This window comes from Pseudophryne corroboree, chromosome 5, assembly GCF_028390025.1.
Source record: "Pseudophryne corroboree isolate aPseCor3 chromosome 5, aPseCor3.hap2, whole genome shotgun sequence".
Classification (NCBI taxonomy): domain Eukaryota; kingdom Metazoa; phylum Chordata; class Amphibia; order Anura; family Myobatrachidae; genus Pseudophryne; species Pseudophryne corroboree.
Window position 1 is genome coordinate 819,830,662 of NC_086448.1, and position 16,666 is coordinate 819,847,327.

At 47.3% G+C, this 16,666-nt stretch overlaps 1 protein-coding gene across 3 annotated transcripts in view; it reads left to right on the forward strand.

Annotated features, from left to right (window-relative positions):
* Positions 1 to 12,592, forward strand: part of RSPO2 (R-spondin 2) — a 127,836-nt gene extending 115,244 nt beyond the window's left edge. For all 3 annotated transcript variants that reach the window (XM_063924508.1, XM_063924510.1, XM_063924509.1), the window contains one exon: positions 11,766 to 12,592. In XM_063924508.1, coding sequence (XP_063780578.1) covers positions 11,766 to 11,875 — 110 coding nt within the window. In that variant the 3' untranslated portion in view covers positions 11,876 to 12,592. The remainder of the gene's footprint in view (positions 1 to 11,765) is intronic.
* The last annotated feature ends 4,074 nt before the right edge of the window (positions 12,593 to 16,666 follow it).

The following is a 16,666-nucleotide window of genomic DNA, read 5'->3' on the forward strand; positions in this document are numbered from 1 at the left end:
GCGCTCCGTGGTTTGATACATCTCCACCTGTGTGTGTTTTCAAGCAATAATAAATATGTAGTTCTTTGTGGGCCAATGACTTTTCAGAAAACATGGGCAGTGTTGCATAACATGGCCATTTTTCTTAATTTAACACACTGTGGGGGAAATGTATCAAACCTTCTAAAGAGTGGTGAAGTGGACCAGTGGAGAAGTTGCCCATAGAAACCAATCATTTATCAGATACATTCTGTCACATGATAGGTTTAAGCTGATTGGTTGCTATGGGCAACTTCTCAGCTTGTCCTTTTTTAAAAGATTTTATATATCTCCCACATAGTCCCAGAGGCATCCACAATAGCCCATACTTGCTTCCTTTCCCAGAATGTTCTGGAGACTCCTGAATCTTAGGTTTCTCTTCTGGACTCCCGGAAGAGCAGGCAAGTCTCCCAGAATCTGCTCGTTGACTGTCCACTTCACAAGTGTAGTGGATGGCCCAGGCGGCCTGATGACATCATTCCAGCTGAATCTCATCACCATGGCCTCATCCGCCACTTTACCAACCTGGAAATTGCGATTTTGTATAGCAGGAGGTAGGGCCACGTTGATGCATTCATCATGCCACACCTCTCTTACCAGTTAGAAGGTTTGATGGATCTCCACTTATTTATACTGAGCAGGTAGACTTTCAGCGATTTGTTGTTTGATATCATGGAGGTGGAGTCACAGGGTACACCATATAACCTTGTGACTTCCTAGCACCACCTTTATGTGATGGAGAGCGGAACGTTCCTCCTTATATCACTCCATGGAGATGTGCAAGGAAGGAGAGACATGTTTGGACAGGTTCCTGTCACTTCACTTTATGACTGGAATGCCCGTGGCCATACCACCCAATCTAAGAGACTTCAACAGGCATTTTACAATTGGCAAGACTGAAGAATTACGTTATGTATGGCTTCTTTTATGTGATGTCGGTATCCAGTTATGTTGATGGACTTGTACATCATACTTGTCCTTGTTTGAGCCACTCAGACAAGCATTACAGAAACGGGGAACATACTGTACCTGCATCAATGTCTAACCGGTAGTAATTGTATAAATTTGGGCCATAGAGTTTGTAATACATGGTTTTTCTTCCTGGCTTTTCTTTTATATGTCTGTAAAGACCATCGTTATGTAAATCTACTAAATCATCTACGATCTAGGATTTAAACTCTTGGCTAAAATAACAAAAGTAAAAACCATTACATGCTGGGAAAAGGTGGAATTTGGCTCAAATGCTAAAATACTTAATAATAGACAGATTTCAAACTTCTTAACTCCTCGAGTATTTCCAGGCTTGGAGGGCTCACACCTCCCTGGTACAAGTGCAGAAAGCACCAGACTGTAAACAGGCACAAGCGTTCATACAGATGCAGGCCATCTGTAGACTTGGGATTTGTAGTTCAGCAATTCTCGGAGCCACTGGTTGCATGCATCCTACTTGCAATGGATGAGTTTGCTATGAAGGTTCTATTTCAGTCTGTGGTTTTCTAACCCATAGCATTATAGTACCTTTTTCCTGCGCACCAGTTTCCATAGACTCACCTCTCTATGTTCTGATAATGCTTTAGGTAATCTTGGCTATCACTGAGGTCTTACACACACAAACAGAATTCAAATTTCTTTTTTTAACATGGACCTTGAATGGACATTGCCTTTTTGTTTCTCTCCATGGTCCTTTAGCTGCTCGCTGGAGCCAACGTCGCAAAATAACCATCCTGAAGGATACTTCTTGCCAATCCTAGTTTTGATGTTGTAAATGATTCTCAAGTTATAAATTGGTGAAACTAGAGTTAAATTGGCATCCCAGGACTATATGGGGGATATGCAATTAGCTAAGTTTTTTTGCCTAGCCGAAAAAAATGGAACTAATTCGACCCACCGTATTCATTTGCTGATAATATTGCCCTTTTTTTTAATACATTTTCGCCCATGCCGTTTCACTTTTGTTTTGTAGGCGAATCGGCATTGGCGAAAATGGCCCCCAAAACCGTCGAAAACCGCTTGCAGATTTGCCAAAACGCGTGGATCGGGAGTGAATTCGCCGATCCACGTGTTTGTCGCCAGTGCCGTCATTTTTCACCTAGGCAAAAATCCGGCCCTGCTATTGCATAGGGCGAATCTCCATTCGCCCTAAAAATAGCGAAAAAGCAGTTTTTTTCACCTAGGCGAAAAAACGGAGCTAATTTCATACCCACCTATGACTGTTCCAAAAGTTTAGACGTAACTATGCAGATTTGTCCTCGTACACCTTTTGCTCTAGGTTCACCAAATAGCCCCTCTTATCGCACCAGGGTTTTTGTGGCTTAGACATGGCAAACATTCTTTTTTGTCAAAATGTGATTCTTATTCGCACCACTAAACCGACAAGAAGCGACAAAACTACATTGCTGTTGTACACCTACCACTGGGGCCTACTTTACTTGAACATCTGTGCACAAGAAAGGGGTATGAACTTGAAGTAGTGATGTGCACCGGATATTTTTCGGGTTTTGTGTTTTGGTTTTGGATTCGGACGCGTTTTGGCAAAACCTCCCTGAAAATTTTTTGTCGGATTCGGGTGTGTTTTGGATTCGGGTGTTTTTTTACAAAAAACCCTCAAAAACAGCTTAAATCATAGAATTTGGGGGTCATTTTGATCCCATAGTATTATTAACCTCAATAACCATAATTTCCACTCATTTCCAGTCTATTCTGAACACCTCACACCTCACAATATTATTTTTAGTCCTAAAATTTGCACCGTGGTCGCTGGATGACTAAGCTAAGCGACCCAAGTGGCCGACACAAACACCTGGCCCATCTAGAAGTGGCACTGCAGTGTCAGACAGGATGGCACTTAAAAAATAGTCCCCAAACAGCACATGATGCAAAGAAAAAAAGAGGTGCACCAAGGTCGCTGGATGGCTAAGCTAAGCGACCCAAGTGGCCGACACAAACACCTGGCCCATCTAGGAGTGGCACTGCAGTGTCAGACAGGATGGCACTTCAAAAAATAGTCCCCAAACAGCACATGATGCAAAGAAAAATGAAAGAAAAAAGAGGTGCAAGATGGAATTGTCCTTGGGTCCTCCCACCCACCCTTATGTTGTATAAACAGGACATGCACACTTTAACGAACCCATCATTTCAGCGACAGGGTCTGCCACACGACTGTGACTGAAATGACTGGTTGGTTTGGGCCCCCACCAAAAAGGAAGCAATCAATCTCTCCTTGCACAAACTGGCTCTACAGAGGCAAGATGTCCACCTCCTCCTCATTGTCCGATTCCTCACCCCTTTCACTGTGTACATCCCCCTCCTCACAGATTATTAATTTGTCCCCACTGGAATCCACCATCTCAAGTCCCTGTGTACTTTCTGGAGGCAATTGCTGGTGAATGTCTTCACGGAGGAATTGATTATAATTCATTTTGATGAACATCATCTTCTCCACATTTTCTGGAAGTAACCTCGTACGCTGATTGCTGACAAGGTGAGCGGCTGCACTAAACACTCTTTCGGAGTACACACTGGACGGGGGGCAACTTAGGTAGAATAAAGCCAGTTTCTGCAAGGGCCTCCAAATTGCCTCTTTTTCCTGCCAGTATACGTATGGACTGTCTGACATACCTACTTAGATGCGGTCACTCATATAATCCTCCACCATTCTTTCAATGGTGACAGAATCATATGCAGTGACAGTAGACAACATGTCAGTAATCGTTGGCAGGTCCTTCAGTCCAGACCAGATGTTAGCACTCGCTCCAGACTGCCCTGCATCACCGCCAGCGGATGGGATCGGAATTCTTAGCCTTTTCCTCGCAGCCCCAGTTGCGGGAGAATGTGAAGGAGGAGCTGTTGACGGGTCACGTTCCGCTTGACTTGACAAGTGTCTCACCAGCAGGTCTTTGAACCTCTGCAGACTTGTGTCTGCCGGAAAATGAGATCCAACGTAGGCTTTAAACCTAGGATCGAGCACCCGTGAATCCTGGTTAAGCGAATTAAGGACTCCATCCACAAGTCCCACATGCCTAGCGGAATCGCTCCGTTTTAGCTCCTCCTTCAATCCCTCCAGCTTCTTCTGCAAAAGCCTGATGAGGGGAATGACCTGACTCAGGCTGGCAGTGTCTGAACTGACTTCACGTGTGGCAAGTTCAAAGGGTTGCAGAACCTTGCACAACGTTGAAATCATTCTCCACTGCGCTTGAGTCAGGTGCATTCCCCCTCCTTTGCCTATATCGTAGGTAGCTGTATAGGCTTGAATGGCCTTTTGCTGCTCCTCCATCCTCTGAAGCATATAGAGGGTTGAATTCCACCTCGTTACCACCTCTTGCTTCAGATGATGGCGGGGCAGGTTCAGGAGTGTTAGCTGGTGCTCCAGTCTTCGGCACGCGGTGGCTGAATGCCGAAAGTGGCTCGCTCGCAATTCCTCGGGTAACCGACAGTATCTCTTGCACGCCCCTGTTGTTTTTTAAATAATTCTGCACCACCAAATTCAATGTAGGTGCAAAACATGGGACGGGCTGGAATTTGCCCACATGTAATGCACGCACAATATTGGTGGCATTGTCCGATGTCACAAATCCCCAGGAGAGTCCAATTGGGGTAAGCCATTCTGCGATGACGTTCCTCAGTTTCCGTAAGAGGTTGTCAGCTGTGTGCCTCTTCTGAAAAGCGGTGATACAAAGCGTAGCCTGCCTAGGAACGAGTTGGCGTTTGCGAGATGCTGCTACTGGTGCCGCCGCTGCTGTTCTTGCTGCGGGAGGCAATACATCTACCCAGTGGGCTGTCACAGTCATATAGTCCTCAGTCTGCCCTGGTCCACTTGTCCACATGTCCATGGTTAAGTGGACATTGGGTACAACTGCATTTTTTAGGACACTGGTGACTCTTTTTCTGACGTGTGTGTACATTCTCGGTATCGCCTGCCTAGAGAAGTGGAACCTAGATGGTGTTTGGTACTGGGGACACAGTACCTCAAGCAATACTCTAGTTCCCTGTGAATTAACTTTGGATACCGGAAACACGTTTAACACCGCCCAGGCTGCCAAGGCCTGAGTTATCCGCTTTGCAGCAGGATGACTGCTGTGATATTTCATCTTCCTCGCAAAGGACTGTTGGACAGTCAATTGCTTACTGGAAGTAGTACAAGTGGTCTTCCGACTTCCCCTCTGGGATGACGATCGACTCCCAGCTGCAACGCCAGCAGCAGTAGGCGTTACACTCAAGGATGCATCGGAGGAATCCCAGGCAGGAGAGGACTCGTCAGACTTGACAGTGACATGGCCTGCAGGACTATTGGCGTTCCTGTCTAAGGAGGAAATTGACACTGAGGGAGTTGGTGGTGTGGTTTGCAGGAGCTTGGTTACAAGAGGAAGGGATTTAGTTGTCAGTGGACTGCTTCCGCTGTCACCCAAAGTTTTTGAACTTGTCAATGACTTCTGATGAATGCGCTCCAGGTGACGTATAAGGTAGGATGTTCCTAGGTGGTTAACGTCCTTACCCCTACTTATTACAGCTTTACAAAGGCAACACACGGCTTGACAAATGTTGTCCGCATTTCTGTTAAAATAATTCCACACCGACAAGGTGATTTTTTTTTTTTGTAATTTGACCAGGCATGTCAATGGCCATATTCGTCCCACGGACAACAGGTGTCTCCCCGGGTGCCTGACTTAAACAAACCACCTCACCATCAGAATCCTCCTTGTCAATTTCCTCCTCAGCGCTAGCAACACCCATATCCTCATCCTGGTGTGCTTCAACAGTGACATCTTCAATTTGACTATCAGGAACTGGACTGCGGGTGCTCCTTCCAGCACTTGCAGGGGGCGTGCAAATGGTGGAAGGCGCCACCTCTTCCCGTCCAGTGTTGGGAAGGTCAGGCATCGCAACCGACACAATTGGACTCTCCTTGGGGATTTGTGATTTAGAAGAACGCACAGTTCTTTGCTGTGCTTTTGCCAGCTTAAGTCTTTTCATTTTTCTAGTGGGAGGATGAGTGCTTCCATCCTCATGTGAAGCTGACCCACTAGTCATGAGGAACATAGGAGAGGTTTTCAGCCGTTCCTTGCCACTCTGTGTCGTAAATGGCATATTGGCAAGTTTACGCTTCTCCTCAGACGCTTTTAATTTAGATTTTTGGGTCATTTTACTGAACTTTTGTTTTTTGAATTTTACATGCTCTCTACTATGACATTGGGCATCGGCCTTGGCAGACGACGTTGATGGCATTTCATCGTCTCGGCCATGACTAGTGGCAGCAGCTTCAGCACAAGGTGGAAGTGGATCTTGATCTTTCCCTATTTTACCCTCCACATTTTTGTTCTCCATATTTTAACGTGTGAAATTATATGCCAGTAATATATCAATAGCAATGGCCTACTGTACCGTACTGCTATATATTATATACTGGTGGTCAGCAAAATTATGCACTGTCCTCCTACTATATATACTGCGCACAACAACTAAAATGCACCACAGGTATGGATGGATAGTATACTTGACGACACAGAGGTAGGTAGAGCAGTGGCCTACTGTACCGTACTGCTATATATTATATACTGGTGGTCAGCAAAATTATGCACTGTCCTACTACTATATACTACAATGCAGCACAGATATGGAGAGTTTTTCAGGCAGAGAACGTATAATACTGGTGGTCACTGGTCAGCAAAACTCTGCACTGTCCTCCTACTATATAATACTGGTGGTCCCCACAATAAAGCACACTGAGCACAGATATTTGCAGCACACTGAGCACAGATATGGAGCGTTTTTCAGGCAGAGAACGTAGATATTTTCAGCACACTGAGCACAGATATTTGCAAGCACACTGAGCACAGATATTTGCAGCACACTGAACACAACTGAGAAAACGCTGCACGTCCTCTCCCTATCATCTCCAATGCACGAGTGAAAATGGCGGCGACGTGCGGCTCCTTATATAGAATACGAATCTCATGAGAATCCGACAGCGGGATGATGACGTTCGGGCGCGCTCGGGTTAACCGAGCAAGGCGGGAGGATCCGAGTCTGCCTCGGAACCGTGTAAAATGGGTGAAGTTCGGAGGGGTTTGGATTCCGAGGAACCGAACCCGCTCATCACTAGTATGAAGCAGTAAAAAGAGTGAAGTCGACCAGTGCAGAAGTTGCCCATAGCAACTAATCAGCTTTGAGGAAGCATTGATCAAGTACATTCATGTTTGCATAAGGTTAGCTCTGAGGGACTTGAAAGTATCCGAATTTAAGCCAACTAGAGCACCAAATGGGATACCAGGGGTCTCTTCATAGGCAGGGTCGCCATCGGGGGGGGGCTGCGGGGACTGGAGTCCCGTTCCCTTATAGAAAGGTGGCCCCACCCCTGGCTCCTACCGCCAATACCTGGAGAACTGCGCCGACTGTGCAACAACAGCGGGCTGATGCGCAGGAAGGTCTTGAAACAAGTCTTCCCTGCGCATCGGCTTTGTGACTCGTTCCTGCAGGTCTGCAATGCAATCCTATATTTAACCTCATGATGGGTGATTTCACATGGAGCGGTGAGGTGGAATATCCGTTTTTGGTGTGGGGGGGGGGGGGGGGGTCATTCCCGGGCCCCACAATTTCTGTGTTCATAGGGATTGCCGAGCTTATACAAAATAGACATTCGGTACACAAATGTCGGAACAATCTATATGGGTTCAATTACTTGTGTCGTTTAGCTTTATTAACATGTTTATTTTTTTGTAGAGCGAATATGCTCCACCTTTTCATTGTATAAGAATAGATACAGTGTAGCGGCCTTCAAGATATGTTGAAATGCTTTTTATTGAACGTTTTTTGGTGAAAACATTCTACTCTCCGCTCCTTAGAAGGAGACTTTCTGTGTTAATTTCTACTAACTGCTGGGCAAGACTATTGCAGATGTGCTCAACTGCAGCCTCTGAAATGCATTCACGTCCCTAATGAAGCATAATCTAATTTCTTCGCTCTGGAATCAAATCTTCTTGGCGCCAGAATCCCTGTGTTTCTTTTTCTGTTTGGTCAAGAAAGCGATATCTATATATATATATATATATATATATATATATATATATATATATATATATATATATATATATATATATATATATATATATATATATTTTTTTTTTTTTTTTTTTCGTTTGGCCATTTCAAAGGCCACAAAATAGATGGAGAAGATCTCTTCATGTTTTTAGATACAATTCAGTGTTAAGGTCTCTACGCAGGTATTAGTTAATGCATGACAGTATATCCAGGATGGAGGGAAAAAGATTTGTGATGTACAATAAGTGATATTGTGATCAACGTTACATATAAGCGTATTTAGAGGTTTCTCTGATGGAATTTGTTTTTTCTTTCACCCAGAGTATGTTGTTGGGTTTTGAGTGTTTTTTTTTTCTGTGTAACACAACACATAAAAATTGGTTCTGAAAATGTATTCTCTTTATTTGAATGACCTCATACGCAGGCAGGGGCGCCGACAGCTCGGCTGAGCCCTGGCAATGGGAGGGTGCGTTGCCAACGGGTGAGGTGTGACCAGACCCCCTCCTTTAGAAGATTTTAAAAAGAAAGGTTATGTATAGCCACCGTACAGGGGAGGTATTGGGGAGTGGCTACTGCAACACAGGTGCATTGCAACTTTTTGGGATGTGTATACGACAACAACTGCGTCTTCCGCACATTCACCCGTTCGAGCGTCTTGGATCAGGCAGCCAATATGAGAACCCTGAGGCTTGCACAAAGGTGCGATGTTGCTTCTTCGAACTGAGACACCTCTCGTTCAGGCCTGTTACTGCACTCAGGAGCAAAGAGGTCCCATGCAATTTCTCCGAGACTTGCTCCATAAATGTTTTGAATTTTTTTTTTAAATGCTAATTAAACGCAGCGCATATAAGGATTTACGCAATGCATAAATTAATTTGAAGAGAGCACTTGTGTTTAACCATAAACTAGAAGCATAAACTCCCATATATGATCATAATAAAATGTAACCTATCGAAACTTAATTGAAAGAATAAATGGAATATATCGGAACAGTTATTCAAATACTAAAATGATTGGAAAATTGTCCAAAATTGCTTGAATTAGACATCCACAAAATAATTTGTATTCCATCCCTAGAAGTTGGGCCAACAAAGATACGTTTTTATTTCAGTATAGGCAGCAGCGATTAATTTATGCACTAACGTTCCTTGTAAATGACCTGCGGGACCAATCACAAATGGGTCTTTCCAGTTCTGCTCACTCATTGGTGATGAGAATAGACCATCAATATAAATTAGCCTGACAACAAATCGCTGTCATGTGTTTCTGATTCAGGCTGCGACCCATTGTTGGTGCTTTAGAGGATTATGTAATAATAAAACATGGCTTCATTAAAATATTAAGTGCCTCCAGATTTTTGGCCGACACTACAATCCGCTTGGGATCACAATCGGTAACATGTTTCAGTTAGTGCAGTGATTAGTGCCTGTGTTTCAGGACTGCAATCACATTATTAAGAGATTTGCTTGTAGTAAACTACTGTTCTGTGGCAATGTAATTATATGCAGAGTCACTAGCAATCAGCTGCAAGTTCTGTGACACGCTCCTAAGATGCTGAATGTGTTTCTGTAAGTCTGCTCCCACTGCATGGAACTAGTCTATCTACAAAGTCTTCTAGATCTGTAGCTCTGTACTTCTTCCAGAATATCTGCTTAGCACACATACTGTAGAACATTTTATTTTAATTTCTTTTGGGGGGCAGGGGTGTCTGCTTCAGTTGTGGGTGGCTTAGCAAAACGTACTGTGCATGTGTGCGGCCGAAAACAGTAGCGGCATCACAATGGTTACTCCTGTGCCCCCAAATATTAAGAATCCTTATCGCCGTCCCAATGATCACTTTACTTCCACCTGCCGACACCGATTGGCTACCGCTTATTTGGATCTTCTGCAGCCCACCGGAGAGGGATTGCAGGGCAGCCCCACTGCACTTAATAGGGCTGAGAATTGATTTATAATCAGGTATTATTGATTAATAAATAGGTCTGTTAAAATAAAGTCTACCCTTAAATTTATTGATGGTACCAAACCACGTGATGGCTTTTTTTTTCTACAAGGTTCAAGACATGGAGCATATCTCTGCACCCAAACACCAATGGAGCCCCACCCCCATGTTCTGATTAGCCCACCGGCCAGTCAGTGAAATAACAGGGATGACCATCGATTGGTGAAACAATCATCCATTGCATAGTTTGTAACCATGGATGGTCACTTGCCATTTCACCATCGATGGTAGCCTGCAATGGTGAACACACCGATGACCATCCCTAATTCAAATCAGTCCCTGCCCCAGTGGAGTCTGTCTACTACCATCCACTTGTACACAGACACACAGTGTCGGACAGGGGTATGAAGGGCCCACCGGGGAATGCCGTTATAGGGGCCCATACTTAGGGGTGTGACCAGCCTACAAAGGGGGTGTGGCCAGCCTCCACAGAGGCTTGAAATGCGCAATAGTCTTGTGCAGTGTGATGCAACATATCTACCATGTATAATACAAGTGCACAGTCTGGAACCTGATCCCTAGAGGAAGGAGTGGGCCTTCAGGCAGTAGGGCCCACCGATGGTTTCCCCTGTACCCCTGTGGGCCAGTCCGACCCTGGACACACATACTGTACACACTGGGGTTAATTTTTTTTTTTGTTGGGAGCAAATTAACCTACTCCATATATTTTTTGGATTGCGGGAGGAAACCCACTTAAGCCCGGGGAGAATATATAAACTCCACACAGTTAGGTCCGTGGTGGGAATCGAACTCGTGATCTCATGCTAACCATTACACCATCTGTGCAGCAAGAGGACAACTGGTGAGGTGTGACCAGACCCCCTCCTTTAGAAGATTTTAAAAAGAAAGGTTATGTTTAGCCACCTTACAGGGTGTGCCCTTAGCAGTCCGATTCTAAGAAGGAGATTCAAATGTTTGAAAAGTTGGTTGGGAGTCTGTTTTTTCCTGTCTATTAGATAGGGGGAGATTCAAATGTTTGAAAAGTCGGTTGGGAGTCTCTTTTTTTCTGTCTATTAGATAGGGGGAGATTCAAATGTTTGAAAAGTCGGTTGGGAGTCTGTTTTTTCCTGTCTATTAGATAGGAAAAAACAGACTCCCAACTGACTTCTCCCCCTAAGTGTCATTTTATAGAATGTACTAGATAAACAGTAGCTGGAATATGATTGGTTGCTATGGGAATCGTGTCATCTTTAGAAGGTTTGATACAACTGCCCACCCGCTACAGAACCTTTAAGTAATTATTCTTAAAACTAGGATGACCTATCTTTGTTCACATGCAACAACTAGCCATGCCATTAATTTATCCCTTTGTGTATGCAAATTAGCTTAAGCCACACCCCCACCAGGAAAATAAGATGCCGTTCTCCAATACTAACCGCAAGGTTTCCCATCTCTTCTCACCGGTTTAATCCCCAGCAGATTGTGTATTTAGGAGCAGAAGAAGCGTTTACTCCTAAACCTTGTCCTAGTGGAATTTGTTTCCCGTCCCTTAGTTTATGTTGAGTAATTGATGATGTGGTTTCTAAGCTGCCATAAAGTGAGGTCAAAATCTGCTGCAAAATAAAGTTCGCAATTATGTCAGTTTAAATGTGTTATTAGCAAATATGTAATTTTATTAAATAAAATAAAATTGGGGGGGGGGGAAAAACATTCATTCCTCTTTAAAAAAAAAAAAAAAAAAATCTCAAGTTTTCTTTTTTTTCTTTTTTAGGGAAGCGAACAGTGAAGGACAAGAGGAACAAAAAGAAGAAAAAGAAGTTGGTCGATCAGGCACAGGAGCAACACAGCGTTTTCCTTGCTACAGACAGGACCAGCCAGTAAATAGACAATTCCTAGAGTTCTTTACTTCTTCGCTAAGTGCACAAAGGCTGCTACATGCTCTTGCACACAGTTGGACTGCAGAATGGCTGCTTTAACAGTATTGGATACAAATAACTTGTGAACATACTCACAAGCCCTATTTGTCTTATTTATACTTAATTTTTTTTTTTTTCATTCTCTCATCCGGAATCTCCGAAAAAGCGGAAATACTGAGTTGAATCAGTGATGTGATGTAAATGTGTCAAAAGACTTTTTTTTTTTTTTTTATAATTTTTTATTTTTTTTATTCAGTGCCTATGATGGAAGCTACCAGTATATTGAAATGGAACTGTTAACAGATTGACAGGACGCCAAAAAATAATCTATTAAAAAAAAAAAAAAATGGACAAGTGTATATTTCTGTAAAACAAAACCTCAGAAAAGCAAGCAAAAAAATAAATAAATGATAATTTGGGAGTAGAAAATGAATTAAATGTTTTTTTTTTTTAAAGTTTTTGGTTTCCATGCTGTACATTTAAACCATTGCAATTTGAAATGTTTTGTTTAGCTGATGTCGGTCGTCGTTGCCTATTATAACGAAAAAGTTGTGTAATGAAACTGACGCTAATGATACAGTGCTACAGCAGTAACTGCCTATTGTCCCAAATAGTGCAGCCGTTATGATTTGTACAGAGTGCTGAGACGCTACTTATAATAAACCTCTTTACGGTCTATATATTTTGCCTCTTACGTTAATGTTTTGCATAATGAACCCGTAAACTGGAATATATGGGGAGGGGTTCAGTATGATTTACCGACTGTCATAATCCCTACAGTCAAAATACGGACTAGGTGAAAATACTGACATTCATTATGCCGACATAGGGGTATATTCAATTGCAGTCGAAAGCTACCGTCTGTCGGAAAGACAGCAGTTTTTGAATTTTTTTTAGGTCGGAAGGGGTTCAGACCTATTCAATATACCCCCAAATTATCCAATAAATCAGGAATTCCGACTTGTCAGAATGCACGTGGATCGGCGGAATAACCGCCGATCTGCGTGCTTCTGTCGGAAACGGGGCCAAATCCGACAGGTTTTGGCTCCCTTTTCGACCATCTCAATCCGACTTTAAAAAAAGTCGGATTGAGATGAGGGAGCTGAGGAGGAGGAGACATGGAGAGACGCGGGGAGAAGGGGGGCGGCAGCGGCTACAGATGAGGGAGCTGAGGGAGGACTACAGATGAGCGGCTACAGATGAGGGAGCTGAGGAGGAGACGGGGAGAAGGGGGATGGCAGCGGCTACAGATGAGGGAGGACTACAGATGAGTGGCTACAGAAGAGGGAGCTGAGGAGGAGACGGGAAGAAGGGGGACGGCAGCGGCTACAGATGAGGGAGCTGAGGAGGAGACGGGGAGAAGGGGGACGGCAGCGGCTACAGATGAGGGAGGACTACAGATGAGTGGCTACAGATGAGGGAGCTGAGGAGGAGAAGGGGCGGCAGCGGCTACAGATAAGGGAGCTGAGGGAGGACTACAGATGAGTGGCTACAGATGAGGGAGCTGAGGAGGAGACTGGGAGAAGGGGGATGGCAGCGGCTACAGATTAGGGAGCTGAGAAGGGGGATGGCAGCGGCTACAGATGAGGACGCTGAGGAGGAGAAGGGGGGCGGCAGCGGCTACAGATGAGGGAGCTGAGGGAGGACTACAGATGAGTGGCTACAGATGAGGGAGCTGAGGAGGAGAAGGGGGGCGGCAGCGGCTACAGATGAGGGAGCTGAGGGAGGACTACAGATGAGCGGCTACAGATGAGGGAGCTGAGGGAGGACTACAGATGAGTGGCTACAGATGAGGGAGCTGAGGAGGAGAAGGGGGGCGGCAGCGGCTACAGATGAGGGAGCTGAGGGAGGACTACAGATGAGCGGCTACAGATGAGGGAGCTGAGGGAGGACTACAGATGAGCGGCTACAGATGAGGGAGCTGAGGAAGGACTACAGATGAGTGGCTACAGATAAGGGAGCTGAGGAGGAGAAGGGGGGCGGCAGCGGCTACAGATGAGGGAGCTGAGGGAGGACTACAGATGAGTGGCTACAGATGAGGGAGCTGAGGAGGAGAAGGGGGGTGGCAGCGGCTACAGATGAGGGAGCTGAGGGAGGACTACAGATGAGCGGCTACAGATGAGGGAGCTGAGGAGGAGAAGGGGGGCGGCAGCGGCTACAGATGAGGGAGCTGAGGGAGGACTACAGATGAGTGGCTACAGATGAGGGAGCTGAGGAGGAGAAGGGGGGCGGCAGCGGCTACAGATGAGGGAGCTGAGGGAGGACTACAGATGAGCGGCTACAGATGAGGGAGCTGAGGGAGGACTACAGATGAGTGGCTACAGATGAGGGAGCTGAGGAGGAGAAGGGGGGCGGCAGCGGCTACAGATGAGGGAGCTGAGGGAGGACTACAGATGAGCGGCTACAGATGAGGGAGCTGAGGGAGGACTACAGATGAGCGGCTACAGATGAGGGAGCTGAGGAAGGACTACAGATGAGTGGCTACAGATGAGGGAGCTGAGGAAGAGAAGGGGGGCGGCAGCGGCTACAGATGAGGGAGCTGAGGGAGGACTACAGATGAGTTGCTACAGATGAGGGAGCTGAGGAGGAGAAGGGGGGTGGCAGCGGCTACAGATGAGGGAGCTGAGGGAGGACTACAGATGAGCGGCTACAGATGAGGGAGCTGAGGAGGAGAAGGGGGGCGGCAGCGGCTACAGATGAGGGAGCTGAGGAGGAGAAGGGGGCGGCAGCGGCTACAGATGAGGGATCTGAGGGAGGACTACAGATGAGCGGCTACAGATGAGGGAGCTGAGGGAGGACTACAGATGAGCGGCTACAGATGAGGGAGCTGAGGAGGAGAAGGGGGGCGGCAGCGGCTACAGATGAGGGAGCTGAGGGAGGACTACAGATGAGCGGCTACAGATGAGGGAGCTGAGGAGGAGAAGGGGGGCGGCAGCGGCTACAGATGAGGGAGCTGAGGGAGGACTACAGATGAGTGGCTACAGATGAGGGAGCTGAGGAGGAGAAGGGGGGCGGCAGCGGCTACAGATGAGGGAGCTGAGGGAGGACTACAGATGAGCGGCTACAGATGAGGGAGCTGAGGAGGAGAAGGGGGGTGGCAGCGGCTACAGATGAGGGAGCTGAGGGAGGACTACAGATGAGCGGCTACAGATGAGGAAGCTGAGGAGGAGAAGGGGGGCGGCAGCGGCTACAGATGAGGGAGCTGAGGGAGGACTACAGATGAGCGGCTACAGATGAGGGAGCTGAGGAGGAGAAGGGGGGCGGCAGCGGCTACAGATGAGGGAGCTGAGGGAGGACTACAGATGAGTGGCTACAGATGAGGGAGCTGAGGAGGAGAAGGGGGGTGGCAGCGGCTACAGATGAGGGAGCTGAGGGAGGACTACAGATGAGCGGCTACAGATGAGGGAGCTGAGGAGGAGAAGGGGGGCGGCAGCGGCTACAGATGAGGGAGCTGAGGGAGGACTACAGATGAGCGGCTACAGATGAGGGAGCTGAGGAGGAGAAGGGGGGCGGCAGCGGCTACAGATGAGGGAGCTGAGGGAGGACTACAGATGAGTGGCTACAGATGAGGGAGCTGAGGAGGAGAAGGGGGGCGGCAGCAGCTACAGATGAGGGAGCTGAGGGAGGACTACAGATGAGCGGCTACAGATGAGGGAGCTGATTAGGAGAAGGGGGGTGGCAGCGGATACAGATGAGGGAGCTGAGGGAGGACTACAGATGAGTGGCTACAGATGAGGGAGCTGAGGAGGAGAAGGGGGGCGGCAGCGGCTACAGATGAGGGAGCTGAGGGAGGACTACAGATGAGCGGCTACAGATGAGGGAGCTGAGGAGGAGAAGGGGGGCGGCAGCGGCTACAGATGAGGGAGCTGAGGGAGGACTACAGATGAGCGGCTACAGATGAGGGAGCTGAGGAGGAGAAGGGGGGCGGCAGCGGCTACAGATGAGGGAGCTGAGGGAGGACTACAGATGAGTGGCTACAGATGAGGGAGCTGAGTAGGAGAAGGGGGGCGGCCGCGGCTACAGATGAGGGAACTGAGGGAGGACTACAGATGAGCGGCTACAGATGAGGGAGCCGAGGAGGAGAAGGGGGGCGGCAGCGGCTACAGATGAGGGAGCTGAGGGAGGACTACAGATGAGCGGCTACAGATGAGGGAGCTGAGGGAGGACTACAGATGAGCGGCTACAGATGAGGGAGCTGAGGAGGAGAAGGGGGGCGGCAGCGGCTACAGATGAGGGAGCTGAGGGAGGACTACAGATGAGCGGCTACAGATGAGGGAGCTGAGGAGGAGAAGGGGGGCGGCAGCGGCTACAGATGAGGGAGCTGAGGGAGGACTACAGATGAGTGGCTACAGATGAGGGAGCTGAGGAGGAGAAGGGGGGCGGCAGCGGCTACAGATGAGGGAGCTGAGGGAGGACTACAGATGAGTGGCTACAGATGAGGGAGCTGAGGAGGAAAAGGGGAGCGGCAGCGGCTACAGATGAGGGAGCTGAGGGAGGACTACAGATGAGCGGCTACAGATGAGGGAGCTGAGGAGGAGAAGGGGGGCGGCAGCGGCTACAGATGAGGGAGCTGAGGGAGGACTACAGATGAGCGGCTACAGATGAGGGAGCTGAGGAGGAGAAGGGGGGCGGCAGCGGCTACAGATGAGGGAGCTGAGGGAGGACTACAGATTAGTGGCTACAGATGAGGGAGCTCAGGAGGAGAAGGGGGGTGGCAGCGGCTACAGATGAGGGAGCTGAGGGAGGACTACAGATG